The 17,146-nt window shown below is 50.3% G+C and overlaps 1 protein-coding gene across 2 annotated transcripts in view; it reads left to right on the top strand.

Moving 5' to 3' along the window:
- Positions 1-17,146, top strand: part of SCAP (SREBF chaperone) — a 59,914-nt gene that overhangs the window by 12,449 nt on the left and 30,319 nt on the right. For both annotated transcript variants that reach the window (XM_084205081.1, XM_084205080.1), the window contains exons 2-4: positions 829-1,015; positions 8,741-8,861; positions 11,468-11,625. In XM_084205081.1, the coding sequence (XP_084061207.1) occupies positions 894-1,015; positions 8,741-8,861; positions 11,468-11,625 (401 nt within the window). In that variant the 5' untranslated portion in view covers positions 829-893. The remainder of the gene's footprint in view (positions 1-828; positions 1,016-8,740; positions 8,862-11,467; positions 11,626-17,146) is intronic.

Genomic DNA, 17,146 nt, shown 5'->3' on the forward strand with positions numbered 1-17,146 from the left:
TCTGTGCCACGTCTGTCTCTTGTACCTGGAGTGAGCCAGAAGTGTCACCTGTGGGGCTGCGAGGTGGGCACATCCCGCTGCCCTCGTGCTCCCAGGAAAACTTTGTCTTGGGTTTGCAGTCATGCAAGAGGCAAGGAATTCTCCTTTAACATTTGTCCTGCAGTCAACAGGTTTATTTTGGCCTAGACAATCTCTGTTTGCAGAAATGACTTGGAGCAGGAACAGTTCCTGCTGTTCACTCTTAGGAGCTCTGTCACAGCACAAAGCAAATAAAGATGGCACATTTTAATATGCAACCCCCCTAAGTGATAAAGAAATACTGGTTTTGGAATGCTCAGTGTTTTCTTACAGAATGCTGCTGTTGGACAGCAGGTGAAGAGAGGAAAGAGAAAGTTTTCCTTTTTGGAATGACCAGGAATTGTTGCCAGTGCTGTGCTCCTCCCCAGAGTGCCTTTTGGCAGCTCAGGCTGTCACAGAGCCACTTGTGATGGATTTTTTGCCGCAGGAGCGGCATATCCGTGTTGTTCTTGAGTTTCCTCAAGAAATAAATCCCGGAATGGCTTGTGCTGCAGAGAACCTCAAATCCCATCCAGTTCCACCCCTGCCATGGCAGAGGCACCTTCCACCATCCCAGGGTGCTCCAGCCCCAGTGTCCAGCCTGGCCTTGGGCAGTGCCAGGGGTCCAGGGGCAGCCCCAGCTGCTCTGGGTGCCTGTGCCAGGGCTGCCCACCCTGCCAGGGAAGGATTCCTTCCTGAACACCCGCAGTCTTTCTAAAACGAGCTGATAACAATTATTTTCCTTGTGTTCCTCTCCCCTTGCCCTCCCAGGTGGAGGCAGTGCCTCCCTGCAGGGCTGCCCACGCTGCTGTGCCCGGGATGGCCTGGAGGTGAGGATGACCCTGACTGAGAGGCTGCGCGAGAGGATTTCGCGGGCGTTCTACAGCCACGGGCTGCTCTGTGCCTCCTACCCCATCCCCATCATCCTCTTCACTGCCCTCTGCATCCTGGCCTGCTGGTGAGTCCTGCGCGGGCACGAGGGAAAGGGGGAATCTGAGCCGCTGCTCTTAGAAGGATAATTTATTATTTTATTATAAATTATGATATAAATAATAATTTGATGCATAATATTATATTATGATATATAATATTATGATATATAATATAATACCATACCATTATCTTGTACTATACTATATTAAGATATATTATACATACTATTCTATTATATTAGTATATATTAGGATATATCACATCTTATCATATAATATAATATCCTATCATATCATACCATATATATACTATATCTATAATATCCTATCATATCATACCATATATATACATACTATATTGTACTATACTATATTATACTATATTTTACTGTATTTTGGTATTATATTATATTATATTATATTATATTATATTATAGTATAGTATAGTATAGTATAGTATATTATAGTATAGTATATTATAGTATAGTATATTATAGTATAGTATATTATAGTATAGTATATTATATTATAGTATATTATAGTATAGTATATTATAGTATAGTATACTATATTATAGTATACTATAGTATACTATATTATAGTATAGTATAGTATATTATAGTATAGTATACTATATTATAGTATATTTAGTATATTATACTATATTATAGTATAGTATATTACTATATTATTGTACTATATTATACTATTCCGTAGTATTACACTCTATTATACTATACTAAAACTATACAAAAACTATTCTAGTATATAATATATACTATGTTATGGTTTGTAATACTGTGCTGTCTAAGGAATAGAGGAAGGATCCTTACAGAAGGCTTACCAAGATACTCATGAAAAAGTCGTGACTCTTTCCAGAGCCCTGGCACAGCTGGCTGTGGTTGGTCATTAAGTTAAAACAATTCCCATGAAACCAATCAAATAAGCACCTGTGGGTAAACAATCTCCAAACCACATTCCAAAGCAGCAGAACACAGGAGGAGCAAATGAGATAATATTGTTTTCCTTTTTCTCTGAGGCTTTTCAGCTTCCCAGGAGAAGAAATCCTGGGCAAGGGGATTTTTCCAGAAAATGTGGCAGTGACACGGGGCTGGGCACAGGTGTTCTTGGCAGCATTCTCCCTTCTGGGCCTGCCCAGAAGCTCTTTTTAAATTTAGACTTTATAGGTTTTGTCATCTCCTTTTGTGGGACAGAGAAACAACGGGGATGAAGTGTCTGCATCTGGTTTATTAAGTAAGAGCTAATTGAATAGGTGAAGTGAAGCAATAAATGAGATGAAGATAACGCTCAAGCACCTGGTGGTGGACTCCAAAGCCATGAATTAAAAATGGGGAGAGGGAAAGCTGATCTTTCTTTGCACACCTGCCTGTCCTGTTCTCCCTGGAGCCTGCACTCTTCTGTTTCACCCTTGCCACACCCACGTGGCAGTAGGTTCCCACTCTCCCCAAGGACCCTGGTTTGGATCCCTCGTTGGCAGGTGGATATAATTTTACTCCCAGGAGTTTCACACGGGCTCAGAATCATCTCCAGCAGGGCTCTGTGGGGCTGAGCAAGCCTTTGTCCCCAGACCATGCTCACATGTGCATGGACAGACTGTGCCTTGCAGGGTTTAATTCTCTTGTCTGTTTTGGGCAAAATAAACCCCTTGTGAGGATTTGCCCCCCTGTTTGTAGGAAAGCTCCACCTGTGTTGGCACAGCCACAGGTTTCCCCTGAGCTGTGGTGGTGGCAGGGCTGCTTGCACATCTCAGTTAAAACATTGACAAAGGGAGGGTTTTCACACATGGGAAACCTCTGGTGTGAGAGCTGAAATGAGGGATGTGGGACTCCAGGGGCTCTCCAAAATGCAGTTTATTGTACACAAAATGCAGTTTATTGTACACAAAATGCAGTTTATTGTATCCAAGGTGTCACAGCAGTCCAGGGTCATGGGTGACAGAGCCTGTGCCCACAACTGTCAGCTCCAGCTGCAGGCAGGCCTGCAGACCCTTTGGCTTTGGTTCCATTGCATTATAGACTTTTCTTGCTGAACCTCTTAATACAGTAGAACCAATCTATGCCTTGGCTATTGTCTATAGCCTATCATAACTGCTCTCATTGCCATATTCATGTTCCTGCTTTCCAATCACTAAAGTTAGTACATTACAGTTTAAACCAGAAGTTGTTTTTCAGTTTTCTTGCAGTGGAAAATTCTGAGACCTTTTTCTACTTGCCACATCAGCAGGCTTGTTTGCCTGTGCTCTCTTTCTGCTTGGTAAAAACATCTTCTTGTTTGGGGTGGGTTTATCCTTTGCTCTAAGTCATAAAAACCCCTCCTAACTAACACACCCTTTGCCTCCTTGGTTACCCAGTAACACTGGCTCAGCAATTCTTTTCTTCTCTATCAAAACTTGCTTTCAAATCTATTCCTTCATCAGGCTCTACATTTAAAAATCTTTCTGCCGAGCATCCATATCTGTGAGACTTTGTTGTCAAACTTTCATCCTTCCCAGCACTCCTGGGTGGCTTCTCCTGCCTGGAACCCTTTGTGGTTGTGAGCAGCAGTGGGAACATTGCTTCCTGGTTTTTTACTGCTCCACAGGACTCCTTGGCACTTTCAGGGACACTTTTATTCTCAGGTCTCTTGTCCTGTAGAGCATGATGCTCCTACAAGGCCCACCCAAGTGCTTCCTACCTTTCTCTATCTTTGTTAAGAAATAGATCAAAGACAGAGATATCTTGAGATATCTTGCTGCTTGCAAGATAGCAAGCTCTGTGTTCTGCCTCCAGCTTTGCCAGGTGCAGCTTTCCAGTGGCATTTCTTCACCTGGAAGCTGCGCCCAGCAAAGCCAAGCCAGAGCCCCACGTGTGTCACTGTGTCACCTCACTCCTGCTTGGGGATGGCTTCCCTGGATGGCTCAGCCTCCTCATTCAGCTCTCCCAGGCAGCAAATGCAGGAAACTGCACAGAGAATTGTGTTTGGGGAGGGATCAAAACATGCTTATTCCCTTCTGAAATTCAGGATTTCCTGGAGAGGAGAAAATCTGATGGGGGTCACCACCTCAGCCCCCTGGGTCAGGGCTTGGGGCTGCCCTGTCACTGCTCAGAGCAGGAGGTTTTTGGTACCTGTGGATTTGCAGGAGTGTCTGCCCTGCTGAGTGCCAGCCTTTGAGGATTCTGCAGTGCCTGGTTCCCTCCAGGCTGCAGAAACCAGCCCAGGACACCATCAGGTGTGAAGAGTGGTTTTTTACTGAGTTCCAGGAGCTCCTGAGCCAAGCAGAGCCTGGCCCTGGGGGACAGCCCTGGGGATCCCAGGCTGGCTGGGGCTGCAGGGCCCTGGTGGGAGCCGTTCCTGGGCTGTTGCAGCTCCTGCTCCGGGCTGGGCATTGCCCCTGATGATAACGAGGGCTTAATTAGGGCTTAATTGGGGCACGGGAGGTGGCCTTGCTAATGAGGTCAGAACTGTTCCACAGGGGGTCCTGTACCTGGGATGCCAGGGCGTGAGGGTGAGGGGATTGCTGCAGGGGAGCTGGTGCACTGTGCTGCATGGGTGCAGGGGCACGGTGCAGCACGGGTGCATTGTGCAGCATGGATGCACTGTGCTGCCTGGGAGCCGTGCGTGGTGCTGCATGGGTGCACCGTGCTGCATGAGAGCAGGTGCACTGTGCTGCATGGGAGCACTGTGCTGCATGGGAGCAGGGACACAGTGCTGCATGGGTGCACCATGCTGCATGGGAGCAGGTGCACTGTGCTGCATGGGTGCACTGTGCCGCTTGGGAGTGGGAGCGCTGTACTGCATAGGTGTATCGTGCTGCATGGGAGCCGTGTGTGGTGCTGCAGGGGTGCTGAGGCTGCAGGGGTGCTGTTTGGCACGGGTCCCCTGCTGGAGCTGAGCTGAGCTGAGCTGTGTGTGCTCTCTGGAGCTCTCCTCTCCCCGCTGGGTTTCCCTGGTGCATCCCAGCCGCCCCTGTGCAGGAGCAGCCCCGGAGCAGCCCGAGCCTGCGGGGCAGGATCAGACCAGGGCCCAGCCCCGAGGCAGGAGCTCATCCAGGCAGCATTTGGGGCTGGGCAGCAGCCTCAGCCCTGTGTGCAGCTGGGCAGGGAGCTCACAGAGCCCTGGAACTGTTCAGGGTGGAAAAGGAGCCCAACACTCCCAGCCCTGCCCAGGCTCTGCCCCCTTCGTGTTCCTGGAGCAGGGCTCATAGGTAAAGACATCCCTGCCAGCCAGGGGGGTCTGGGACCCTGAGCTGTCAGAGGCACAGAGGTGCAGCAGCCCTGCCTGCTGTGCCTGGCACCAGGGAGAGCCCGTGGAATTCTGCTGCAGACAAAATCATCTCAGCTGATTTGGCTTCCCTGCCCCTCACATCAGCCAAACCCCACAGTTCTTGTGTGCAGACAGTTTTTACAAGTTGAAATAAAGCACAAGGTCCATGGTCTATCCAGCAGGGGTTCTGGCCTCAGGCAGGTGAGGGCAGTGCCCACACAGGGAATAAGGTCACCACAGAGTCTGGTGTGGTTGTTTTGGGTGCCTTTCCTCTTGGGAGGGTCTGTACAGACCCTGTGTTTAATGTCACTGACAGACAAGGCACAGCAGCTCTGGGTTTGATGGCAGATTAATACCCAAGGCAAAAAATCCTGTGCCTCACTCTCTAGTCCTAAAGTCTGAAAATCCAGCTCAGTCCCCACAGCAGAGGGAGTTTCTTGTTCTACAGGTGACACTCATTTTCCTCATCCCACTTGAATGGCTCTGTGTTGGGATCTGCATTTTTCCCTGGAATGGGGATGTCACCAGCCTTGTCTGGCAGCAGCCCAGAGAGGCACAGGTGACACCTGGGGATGTGGCCCTTGGGGTAAAGATGAAATGCCAGAGTCACTCTGAGGAACAGCTTTTAGTTCAGGGGAGGATTGCAGGGGAGCCAGTGGCTCTGCAGCAGGTTCAGGGCAATCAAACTGGGGTTTGTTAATTAACTGAAGTTTGTTAATTAACTGAGGCACAGGTTCTGCTCCTGAGGAATGGCAGAACTGGCTGGGGCCAGAGCCCCTGGGGAGGTGGGGTGTGTGTGTGTGCACAGATTTATTTGGAATTATTTCTGTAAAAGGTATTGCTCTTGCACAGGTCTGTACTGTCTGTGGGGTAGCCAGAGGACCTGAACCAGAGTCAGACTCTTCATGTTGAGGTCCCCAGAGAACAGAGTCCCCTCTGGGGCTCCAGCATGACTCTGGGAGCAGCTTGTGCTGTGCAGGAGAGGGGAGTCTCCTTTCCAGGGCAGGACGTGGAGCCCTGGCAGAGTAAGCAGGGCACAGCCACCACCACCACTCAGAACCAGGGTGTTGGTGCCCTGGCCAAGGCTAAAAAGGCACTGATGCTGCCAGCTGTGGGCCTTGCCAGCCCTGTGGCAGGACCCTGTTAGCAGATCCCCTCCCTGCTCAGCAGTGGGATTCCAGGCTGCTCTGTCTTGGCTGCAGGCAGCCCAAAGCTTGTCCTGCTGGGAGCTGCTTTCATTCCATGGATGATCAGCTCCTTCCCTGCTACCTGGGCCCTGCCAGCTCCCTGCTGCCCTCAGGGAAGGGGGAGTGTGCAGGGAGGGATTTGCCTGGGGCTCTCCTGGCCCTGCCTCACCTTGGCCCCCTGAGCTGTGCTCAGAATCTTCCAGGTGCTGCTTGGATGAGCTCCTCTGCCTGCTCCTCCCTCCTGCTGGGGGCTGGAATGCAGCTCCTGCTGCAGCTCAGCAGTTCAGCTGGTTGCAGGATTTGTTTCCTTTATTCTGGATTTCAGAGGGGTGTCAGAGTGCACAGTGACATGAGCATGTGAAGAGAGCCTTTGCCAAGCCAGAACACCTGGAGCTTTCCTGGCATCTTTGCTAGATCCCAGGATGGGTGGGCTTGGGAGGGGCTGGATGTCAGCCAGGGCAGGGTGCCCTGGGCTGTGCCCAGGGGTTGGGGATGTCTCCAGAGAGGAGACTCCAGCCCCCCTGGGCAGCTGTTGCAGGGCTCTGCCCCTCCATGGACAGGAGGAGAGCTGAGCCCTCCCGCCCTTGGAGGGGACTCTGCTGCCCTGGGGGATCCCAGGGGTGACAGATCCCCTTGGGAAGGCACTGGGACAGCAGCAGCACTGCCAGCACTGCAGCACAGACACCAGGGAGGGGAAACACTCCATAGTCAGACCGAATCTGAGCTGACTCCACAATCAGACTGAATCTGAGCTGACTCCACAGTCAGACTGAATCTGAGCTGACTCCACAGTCAGACTGAATCTGAGCTGACTCCACAGTCAGACTAAGCCTGAGCTGTCTCTGGTTGTAAATGATTCAAATTCTACAAAAAACCCTTGTTTTGACTCCTCCCAGCCCACAGGTGACTCCCAGGGAATACCCCCCTGCAGAAGCACCTCTGTGAATCTCAAGTGTTTCCCTTGGATTTCTGAACACGGTTGCCAACACTGAAATCATTTAGAGGAAAAACAATTCCTCCTCCAGCATCTGTTGAACACTCTCTGCTTTGTTTATCACTTATGCTTGATCTTATTGTTCCTTTTTCTCTTCCCTGCCCTTGCTCAAGGAAATGCTAATAATTAGATGTGTTTCTGTCAGAGCAATAAAGAGCAAATCTGACAAGCTTGGCTTCTGATTTCATTGTTCCTTTCCAGCTGTTTGTTGTTCTCTCTGAAGCCTTGTGTTTAATGCTGCTTGTTGCTCCATGGCCTTTGATGATCCAAGCTAATCCCTAATGGAGTGGGCAGAGCCTTGCAGGAAAACAATTCCAAGGCCTTTCTCTTTGTTGTGTCAGTGTTGCCACAAAATTAATCTGCAAACAGGAAAATATATCAGGAGTAGTGAGGCCACAAAAGGACTGAAGTTCTGATCTCCAGTTCAGTTTGGTGCTGACAGTTCCAGATTCCCCATGGATCTCTGTGTGTCAGCAGCCTTGCTTTTCCCACCCGTTCCATTCTGATTTGCTTTTAACCACTTTTGAGAACATTTGGAGTTAAAAATCCCATTCTAAACTCTCTGTAGCCTCATTTTCTCCGTTTCTGAGTAGTTCAATGTCCCTGTCTGGGGCAGGAGCTACGATCACCAGAGGCTGTGGTGGCAAAGCAGCGAGAAGATCAAGATGTCACAGTTCTGGTCTCTCACTGCAGCTCTTAAACGTGCTCTGAGGACCAGTGAAGCTAATGACAAGTTTTGGAAACAGTTGGAGTCTAAATGAGGAAAAGCAGAGGACTGTAAAGGCTTTGGGGCAGGGCAGCAGCCCCTGGAACAAGGGAGTGTCTGGCTTGGGTGGGATGCACAGTTCCTGAGCCATGGCCCTGCTGAGTGGTTTTGGCACAGCTAACTGGGATGGAGGAATCCAGGAGAGCCCTGCAAGGTCTCCCCTTCTTCTCTCCCTTCCCCTTTCCGAGGGAGGAGGGCTCTGGGATAGCAGTGTGTCCCCTGAAAGCCAAAGCCCCTTGCTGGGTCTCCTCTCCTGCACGGCTTGGCTTTGCCAAAGTGGGCCCGTTTTTAAACTCTTCAATTATTATTATAATATAAATTATTACTTTTATTATTATTATAAAAAGTAATATAAATTGCTACTTTTATTATTATTCTTCATACCACCAGGAGAAAATGACTTCAGCATTTAGACCTAAACCTCGGGGCAAGGTTACCATTGTGGGGATGCATTCAGATATTTCAGGAAACATTGAATTTATTCTCCTCTGAGAGTCCACGAAGCTCCGAGCTGAGGGCTTTGCCTGTTGTGTCCCCCCAGCTCCCCCCTGCTGAAGCTGCCTCTGCCAGGGACGGGCCCCGTGGAGTTCAGCACGCCGCTGAAGGACTACGCTCCCCCCGGGGAGCCGGGGCACGGGGAGCCCGCGGAGCGCCCCGACTGGGTGAGTGCTGCTGGGGACAGGGACCTGCTGGGGACATGGGGACACTGGGGGGGACATGGACCTGCTGGGGAGGGGACACAGCCCCCGGGGAGCGCCCCGACTGGGTGAGTGCTGCTGGGGGGACAGGGGGGACAGGGGGGACAGGGACCTGCTGGGGACATGGGGACACAGCCCCCGGGGAGCGCCCCGACTGGGTGAGTGCTGCTGGGGACAGGGACCTGCTGGGGACATGGGGACATGGCCACTGGGGAGGGGACACAGCCCCCGGGGAGCCCGCGGAGCGCCCCGACTGGGTGAGTGCTGCTGGGGACACGGGGACAGGGACCTGCTGGGGACATGGGGGGACAGGGACCTGCTGGGGACATGGGGACATGGCCCTGCTGGGGAGGGGACACAGCCCCCGGGGAGCGCCCTGACTGGGTGAGTGCTGCTGGGGGGACAGGAGACAGGGCCCTGCTGGGGACATGGGGACATGGACCTGCTGGGGACATGGGGGGACAGGGCCCTGCTGGGACCACTGGAGCCATGGGAAGGGGACACAGGGAGAGGATGCAGGGAGGGGACAGAGCCCTGCTGGGGACACAGAGAGGGGACATGGCCCTGCTGGGCTGCCCAGCACCCGATGGCCCAGAGCAGCTGGGGCTGCCCCTGGATCCCTGGCAGTGCCCAAGGCTGGACAGGGCTGGGAGCTCCTGGGACAGTGGGGGTGTCCCTGGGGCAGTGGGAGGTGTCCCTGCCATGGCAGGGTGGCACTGGGTGGGCTCTGAGGTCCCCACAGCACAAACAGAGCCAGACTCCGTTGTTGTTGCCTGCTGAGTCCTGTCGTGTTCCCCCCCTGATTTGGGAAGGGGAAGCAGAGTCTGGCAAAGCCCTTCTGTGGTGTTGTCAGGGTCCCCCGTGGCAGGAAGGAGTGATGGCTCTGACTCCGTGTTCTTGGAAGGCTGATTTATTATTTTATGTTACTATATTACATAAAAGAATACTGTACTAAGCTATAGTAAAGAATAGAGAAAGTATCCTTACAGAAGGCTTAACAAGATACTAATGAAAAACTGGTGACTCTCTCCAGAGTCTGACACAGCCTCACCACGACTGGTCATTAAATAAAAACAATTCACCTGTTGGATAAACAATCTCCAACCACATTCCAAAGCAGTAAAACACAGGAGAAGCAATCAGATAATGATTGTTTTCCTTTTTCTCTAAGGCGTCTCAGCTTCCCAGGAGAAGAAATCCTGGGCAAGGGATTTTTCCAGAAAATGTGGCAGTTGTGGGGGTTTTAGCTGTTGGGTTTTTTTGGTTTGGATTGAAGGCACTTGAGATGGTGGTTTATGTTTGGACTTAAGTGTTAATTATTTTTTATTAGAAAAACAGTTTTATTACTCTGAGTTTGGCTGTTTTTTATTAGAAGGCACAAAATAGTTAACAATTTTTTGTTACAAGGTTTTTAAAGACTAAACAATTTAATTTAGAGCTGACTGATTATTTGTTAACTTAATAATTGATTTTAAATACCTTGCAATGAGGACTTTTTAATTAATTACAAAATGCTACTTAAACTTATGAAGAAGGAAGAAGAAGTATGAAGAAGAAACTTAGAATAACATTCTGTGTTTTCTATTTTGTTTTTATTTACAATATGCCAAAAATCTTAAAACTTAAATTTCTCACTAAGTGATATACTTACACTACTCTCTGTAATTTATTTTACACTTTTGTGGATTCCAGTCTATCTTGAAGCTTAGGAAACTTTCTCAGTGAATGAGGGTCAAAGTCAGTGCTCCCCTGGGGGTCAGGGCACCCCAGAGCGTCAGTAAGTATCTTTTCTGTATTCTTTAGTGTAGTATAGCATAGTGCTCTTTAATACAATCTAGTATAATAAAGTAATAAATTAGCCTTCTGAGAACATGGAGTCAGATCCATCATTGTCAGCGTTGTCCACATTCACAATAACAGACAAAGCTGATACAGAGATGCTGTCACTGGAAGGTGTGAAAAGGTCCTTTTTAATTAGAAATCTACAGGTTTTATAGAAGCAGTGGTGGACTTTAGACTGGATTGGCTTTTAGGACTCTTCTGACCTTACTGCTCTCCCCAACTCCCTGAAGGGAGGCTGCAGACAGGCGGGGTTGGTCTCTCCCACAGGGCAGAGCTGGCAGAACCAGAGCACACAGCCTCAGGATCCCCAGGGAAGGGACAGGTGGGAAAAAATGTTCCCTGAAAGAATAACAAAGCACTGGAATGCTCTTCCCAGGGAGGTGGTGGAATCACCATCTCTGGGTGTGTTTAAAACAGACTGGCCATGGCACTGGGTGCTGTAGACTGGCTGAGGTGTTGGGCACAGGTTGGACTCGATGAGCTTGGACGTCTCTTCCAACCGCATCATTGTGGGATTCTGTGATTCTCTCACTCTCCTGGCGAGCTATGCCTAGCCCAGAAGCACAGAGCCATGCCTATGGACTGCAGTTACAGAAAGAGAGAAGAATTGCTTCCATTCTTTCTGGAGCGTTCTCACATTCCCGGGGGATCCTGTGTGTCTGTGTGTCTGTCTGTGTGTGACCAGCACACCTGGCCAGCAGTGCCTGACCCTGCCCTGTTCCCTGCAGTACGTGGGGGCCCCCGTGGCCTACATCCAGCAGATCTTTGTCAAGGCCACCGTGTCCCCGTGGCAGAAGAACCTGCTGGCCGTGGATGCCTTCCGCTCGCCGCTGGCCCGCGTCTTCCCGCTGGTGGAGGAGATCAGGAACCACGCCCTGAGGGACAGGTGAGGCGGGCACACCTGGGGCACACCTGGCTGGGGGTGGGACCAGAACTGCAGATGGGACCTGCCTGGGCTGGGCCTGCTGCTCAACCAGATAGTGACAGCTAGGGTGTTTCACCCCAGGGACACTTTTGGCCATGGCTGGGTGGTGTTTCACCCCAGGGACACTTTTGGCCATGGCTGGGTGGTGTTTCACCCCAGGGACACTTTTGGCCATGGCTGGGTGGTGTTTCACCCCACAGACACTTTTGGCCATGGGTGTGTGGTGTTTCACCCCAGGGACACCTTTGGCCATGGCTGTGTGGTGTTTCACCCCACAGACACTTTTGGCCATGGCTGGGTGGTGTTTCACCCCACAGACACTTTTGGCCATGGCTGGGTGGTGTTTCACCCCACAGACACTTTTGGCCATGGCTGGGTGGTGTTTCACCCCACAGACACTTTGGGCTGGCTGGTGCTGCGCTGGGCACGTGGGCACAAGTCCAGGCGTGCAGGAGCTCTGGTGGGGCTGGGATGGAGCCTCCCCCCATAGCAGGGGCTGCTCCTCAGGGTTCCCTCTGTGGAGAAGCTTTGGGGCCATGGGGAAGGAAAGGAGTGGGTTCTGCTGGAGGGTTTGGATCCAGAGCTTTATTCTGGCCCACAGCCTCTGAACCCACAGCAGCTCCAGCAGAACTCCTGAGCCCGTGGCTGCTGCTCCTTTAACCCCGGGAGAGGGCAGGGAAGGGGCAGGAGCCACCAGCCAGGCACAGGAGGGGAGGGACAAAGGGACAGAGGACACCTGGATGGCCCAGTGCCCCCGGGGGTGGAGGGCATCCTGTGAACCTGCCAATCACTCTGTGCCCTTCTGGAATGGCAGGACTGACAGACAGTGCTGGGAGGGGATGGAGAGGGGACTGACAGCCCTGGGGGGAACCTTCAGGGGAGGGATCCGGGGTTCTGGGGTGACCCCTGAAGTCACACCAACCCCTGGCTGCAGAGGGCTGCCCAGGGGCTGCTGGTGTGCTGAAGGTGGGCTCCATCCTGCACGTGGGGCAGCTCACACGTGTGCTGGAGCATTCCTGGAGCATTCCCTGTGCTCCAGGTACAGCACTGAAAATCCTCAGGAGTTTGCTGGTCAGAGCCCAGAAGGGCCTGTGAGGTGCCACAGGGGCAGTGTCTCAGAACTCCCTCACCACCACACCAGCTCCATCTCACAGGGGTGCTGGCCCACTGCTGGCATTTCCAGCTTAGGACCCTTCTCCTGGTTCTCTGGCTGTTTTTAGGACCCGTTTGTACCTCTTGGTTTTATCCTGTTGCTGCCTCCATACAGCAGCAGCTTTCCTCAGCTCCCAGGAGTTTCCAGGGCAGCTCCCACTCCCCAGCCCAGCCCCTGTTTGCTGAAAGCCAAACTGGGCTCACTGGTGAGGCTCAACATTCCGGGTGCCACCCTGGTCCTGCTGGTGGCACTGCTGTCAGGGGGACATTCCTGAAGGAGGGAGAGCAGAGCCACACACAGATGGTCAGAGTCTCATTGGGGCTGTTTTCCATGGAAAGGCTTTTCCTGAAACCCCTCTGAGATCACAGTCTGTTTTTGTGCCCACTCACACCAGTTTTGCACATGGAGAGGTGATGCATTAATGTCCCCCTGTCTCTCTGTCCTTCCCAGCTGACAGGCTCCCACCTCAAAGCAGAAATTCTTTTTACCCCCAAGTGGGGTCTTGATCTTTGTGCTGTTAGCAGGAAGGGTATTAAATTCATCATTTTTGGGTGTCCCCCCTGCTCCTCTGGCTGATGGTTTGTCCTTTTGGGGACCCATCCTTCACCCCCAGCTGCTGCTCTCAGAGGTCATGTTTTAGCAATGCTGTTTTTGCTCTTCAGATTCCCTGAGTTTCCCCTGCCTGCCAGCTGCCCCAGCCTTGGCACTGACCTTCTGGCCGTGTGCTCAGTGCCTCTCCTCCCCTATCCTATGGGATAATCATCTGTTCCCAATTACAGGCAGAAACAACGTGCTCCCAGGCCTGTGCTGTGTTCTCATTATCTCCCTTGTCTTCTCATTGTATTCTCATTATCTCCCCTTGGCATTGCCCTTGATGAGCAGTGATGCAACAAGAAACAAAATTACTACTTTTATTATTACTCTTCATGCCACCAGGAGAAAATGACTTCAGCATTTAGACCTAAACCTTGGGGCAAGGTTACCGTTTCGGGGATGCATCCAGATATTTCAGGAAACATCTAATTTTGAAGTAAATTCTGCAATTACCTCAAAAGTCATTATGAAGTTCTTGTTTGTTGCCAGTAACAAAGCTGAGCAGAAATAATTTTTTGACATGCAAACTGGCTTGTTTTGTATTCTATTTTATATTTTTTTCTCTATTGTGCTATGTATCTTTTACATTATTTTATATTCCAGGAGGGAGCGGAAGGTTGTTGAGTGTCCCTGGGCAGGTGTAGGTGTTCAGTGTACTGTGGGTGTGTTTCCTCTGGCTGCAGACCTGTGTAGAAGTCAGGAGTGCCCTGGAATCTGTGCTTTGCTGTGGGTTTGGTGTCACTGTGAGCCCTCAGCATCCCCAAGGACAGGGCTGGCAGCCTGGCCTGGCCTTATCTGCAGCATGAGCTGTTATCTCTGCCACATTCCAGAGCTGATAAAATCCAAACCGGGGCCATCTGCCCTTCCTGGAGCCCTTTCCAGAGCCATCCCTGCATCAGTTCCTTGAAATGTTCATTCCCAAAGCTTTGGTCCCTGTAAACACCGTTTTTTGGAAGTGTATTTTCCATGGCTGTCTTTTGACAGCTGAGCCGTGTCCAGGTGTCCTGCCATGCAGCCACAGGGTGCACAGTGTGCAGGGAGTGTTCTCAAAGGCAGATCATCAGTTTTGAATTTCTGTGCTCGTTCCTTGTAGTTATCATAGAGGAAATCTCTCCTGGAGAGGGATCTTACAAAGGCCTTTGTTCACTTGCCATCTGGAAGCACCTTCCTGAGAGTGCAGGGCCAGAGCCAGGCAGGCCTTAGCCTCAGACTTCAGCAGCAGTTTGAATTTAAGGACTCCTCCTGGCCCACGTGTTCTGGTGATGGCAAATGAGGTGTCTTTATAAAGTGAATTCTTTATTAAACAGACAGGAAATAACAGATGGAGGATGTTAATCAGAATTATCCCCACAGTGTAAAACTGAAGAACTGCCAGTAGATTACAGCATAATTTATTTATTTACAACACCAACACTGCAGATGTGGAGGAGCCCGTGTTAAAGCTGGCAAAGGAATCAGCAGTGACTGGGAGTGAGTGGGAGCTGCCCATGGACGTGGGGAGGGGGTCAGGGTCCTTCAGTGAGCCCCTGGGGTGGGCACAGGGCAGAGAGTGTCCCTGCTCAGGGGGATGGAGGGATGGAGGGAGGGAGGGAGGGAGGGAGGGAGGGAGGGATGGATGGATGGATGGATGATGGATGGATGAGGGATGGATGGATGGATGGATGGATGGATGGATGGATGGATGGATGGATGGATGGATGGATGGATGGATGGGGGATGGATGGATGATGGATGGATGGATGGATGATGGATGGATGGATGATGGATGGATGGATGATGGATGGATGGATGATGGATGGATGATGGATGGATGATGGATGGATGGATGATGGATGGATGGATGGATGGATGATGGGTGGAGGGAGGGATGGATGATGAATGGATGGATGGATGGATGATGGATGGATGGATGGATGGATGGATGGATGGATGGATGGATGGATGGAGGGAGGGATGGATGGTGAATGGATGGATGATGGATAGAGGCTGGATGGGTGATGGATAGATGGATGATAGATGGATAGATAGAGAGATGGATAGATGGAGATGGATGATAGATGGATAGATGGATAGATAGAGATGGATAGATAGAGATGGATGGATAGATAGATAGATAGATAGATAGATATGGATAGATAGATGGGTAGATGGATGGATAGATGGATAGATAGATAGATAGATAGATAGATAGATAGATAGATATAGATGGATAGATAGATGGGTAGATGGATGGATAGATAGATAGATAGATAGATAGATAGATAGATAGATATAGATGGATAGATAGATGAGTAGATGGATGGATAGATAGATAGATAGATAGATAGATAGATGGATAGATAGACAGATAGATAGATAGATGTAGATATAGATATATTAGGATTACCGATCAAAAAGAAGTTACAGTGACAAGGTGTAGCATTAGGTCCAGAGTGTTCATGGTAGCTGAGGACAACCCAAACAAGTCATTTCACCTGTGTTGTTAGCAGTCTGTGTAGATCAGGAGGTTCCCCACATGTTAAAATCATGAGAGAGAGAGGCAGGATGCAAATGAGGATCCAAGAAGAGTTCCTGGGGTTAATTTTTCAGTTGCAGTGATTGGAGGGGTTCAGTGATGGGTCAGGGACTCCCCTCATGGTTCTTAGTCCAGTGTTCCTCAGTGAAGTTCAGCATTTCTCGTGTCCTTGCTCACCATATCAAGTGTTAGACAGTTCTAACCTGACCAGCTGTGTATGTACTACAGAACAATCTGGGTATAGCCCCAGGGCATCACAGCTGGAATGAAACTCAAATTGTTCCCACCTACTGCAATGGGGAATTTCATACCTTACCCTGAGGAGATGGGAAGAGGTGCACAAAACTGATTCCAGAATCATGAAAATTCAAGTTACATTCAGGGGAAATCTTTTCCACCCCCTGTGACAGCTGGAGTGAAGAGGTGAACCTTCTGAAGCAATAACTCATGCACTCTGCAAAACTACTGGGACAGACCATAAGAAAGTATTAATCCAAACAATTGAAAGCTCAAATGCTCTTAGCAATACTTACCAAAATTTTACCACTGTGCACATCTGGGCTGTCAGTCCTTCCAGAAGGAGCATCACTCCAGCTGGAAGAAGGCCACTGGAAAATAAATTTGGTGTGGAATTCCCATCATCCAAATATTTTTTTGAAATGAGCAGGACACAGTTGCTGCTGTTATCAATGTCACTTATCAGCTTGCAGGAGCTTTAGGTGGGAACTTCTCTTGCAGGGCTCAGGTACCATTGGTGCTGTGTGTGCTGCATTGCAGTGGCCCCAGGAAAACCAGCCCTGCTCCCTTTCCTTCCCTTTGCAGTCTCTGGTGGGAGGTGTTGGGGTGGCTGACAGATCAGGCTGCTGGGCAAGTAAGGACATTGTTCTGTAAGAGCCTGAATGAGGAATGTGGGACTCCAGGGGCTCTCCAAAATGCAGTTTATTGTATACAAAATGCAGTTTATGGTATACAAAATGCAGTTTATTTTATCCAAGACGTTACAGCAGCCCAGGGTTGTGGGTGACAGACCTGTGCCTACAGCTGTCAGCTCCAGCTGCAGGCAGGCCTGCAGACCCTTTGGTTTTGGTTCCATTGCATTATTCACTTTTCTTTGCTGAGCCTCTCAATACAGTAGAACCAATCTGTGCCTTGACTATTGTCCATAGCCCATCATAACTGCTCTCATTGCCATATTCATGTTACTGTTCTCCAATCACTAA

This window comes from Fringilla coelebs, assembly GCF_963513975.1.
Source record: "Fringilla coelebs genome assembly, chromosome: 1".
NCBI classification, from domain to species: domain Eukaryota; kingdom Metazoa; phylum Chordata; class Aves; order Passeriformes; family Fringillidae; genus Fringilla; species Fringilla coelebs.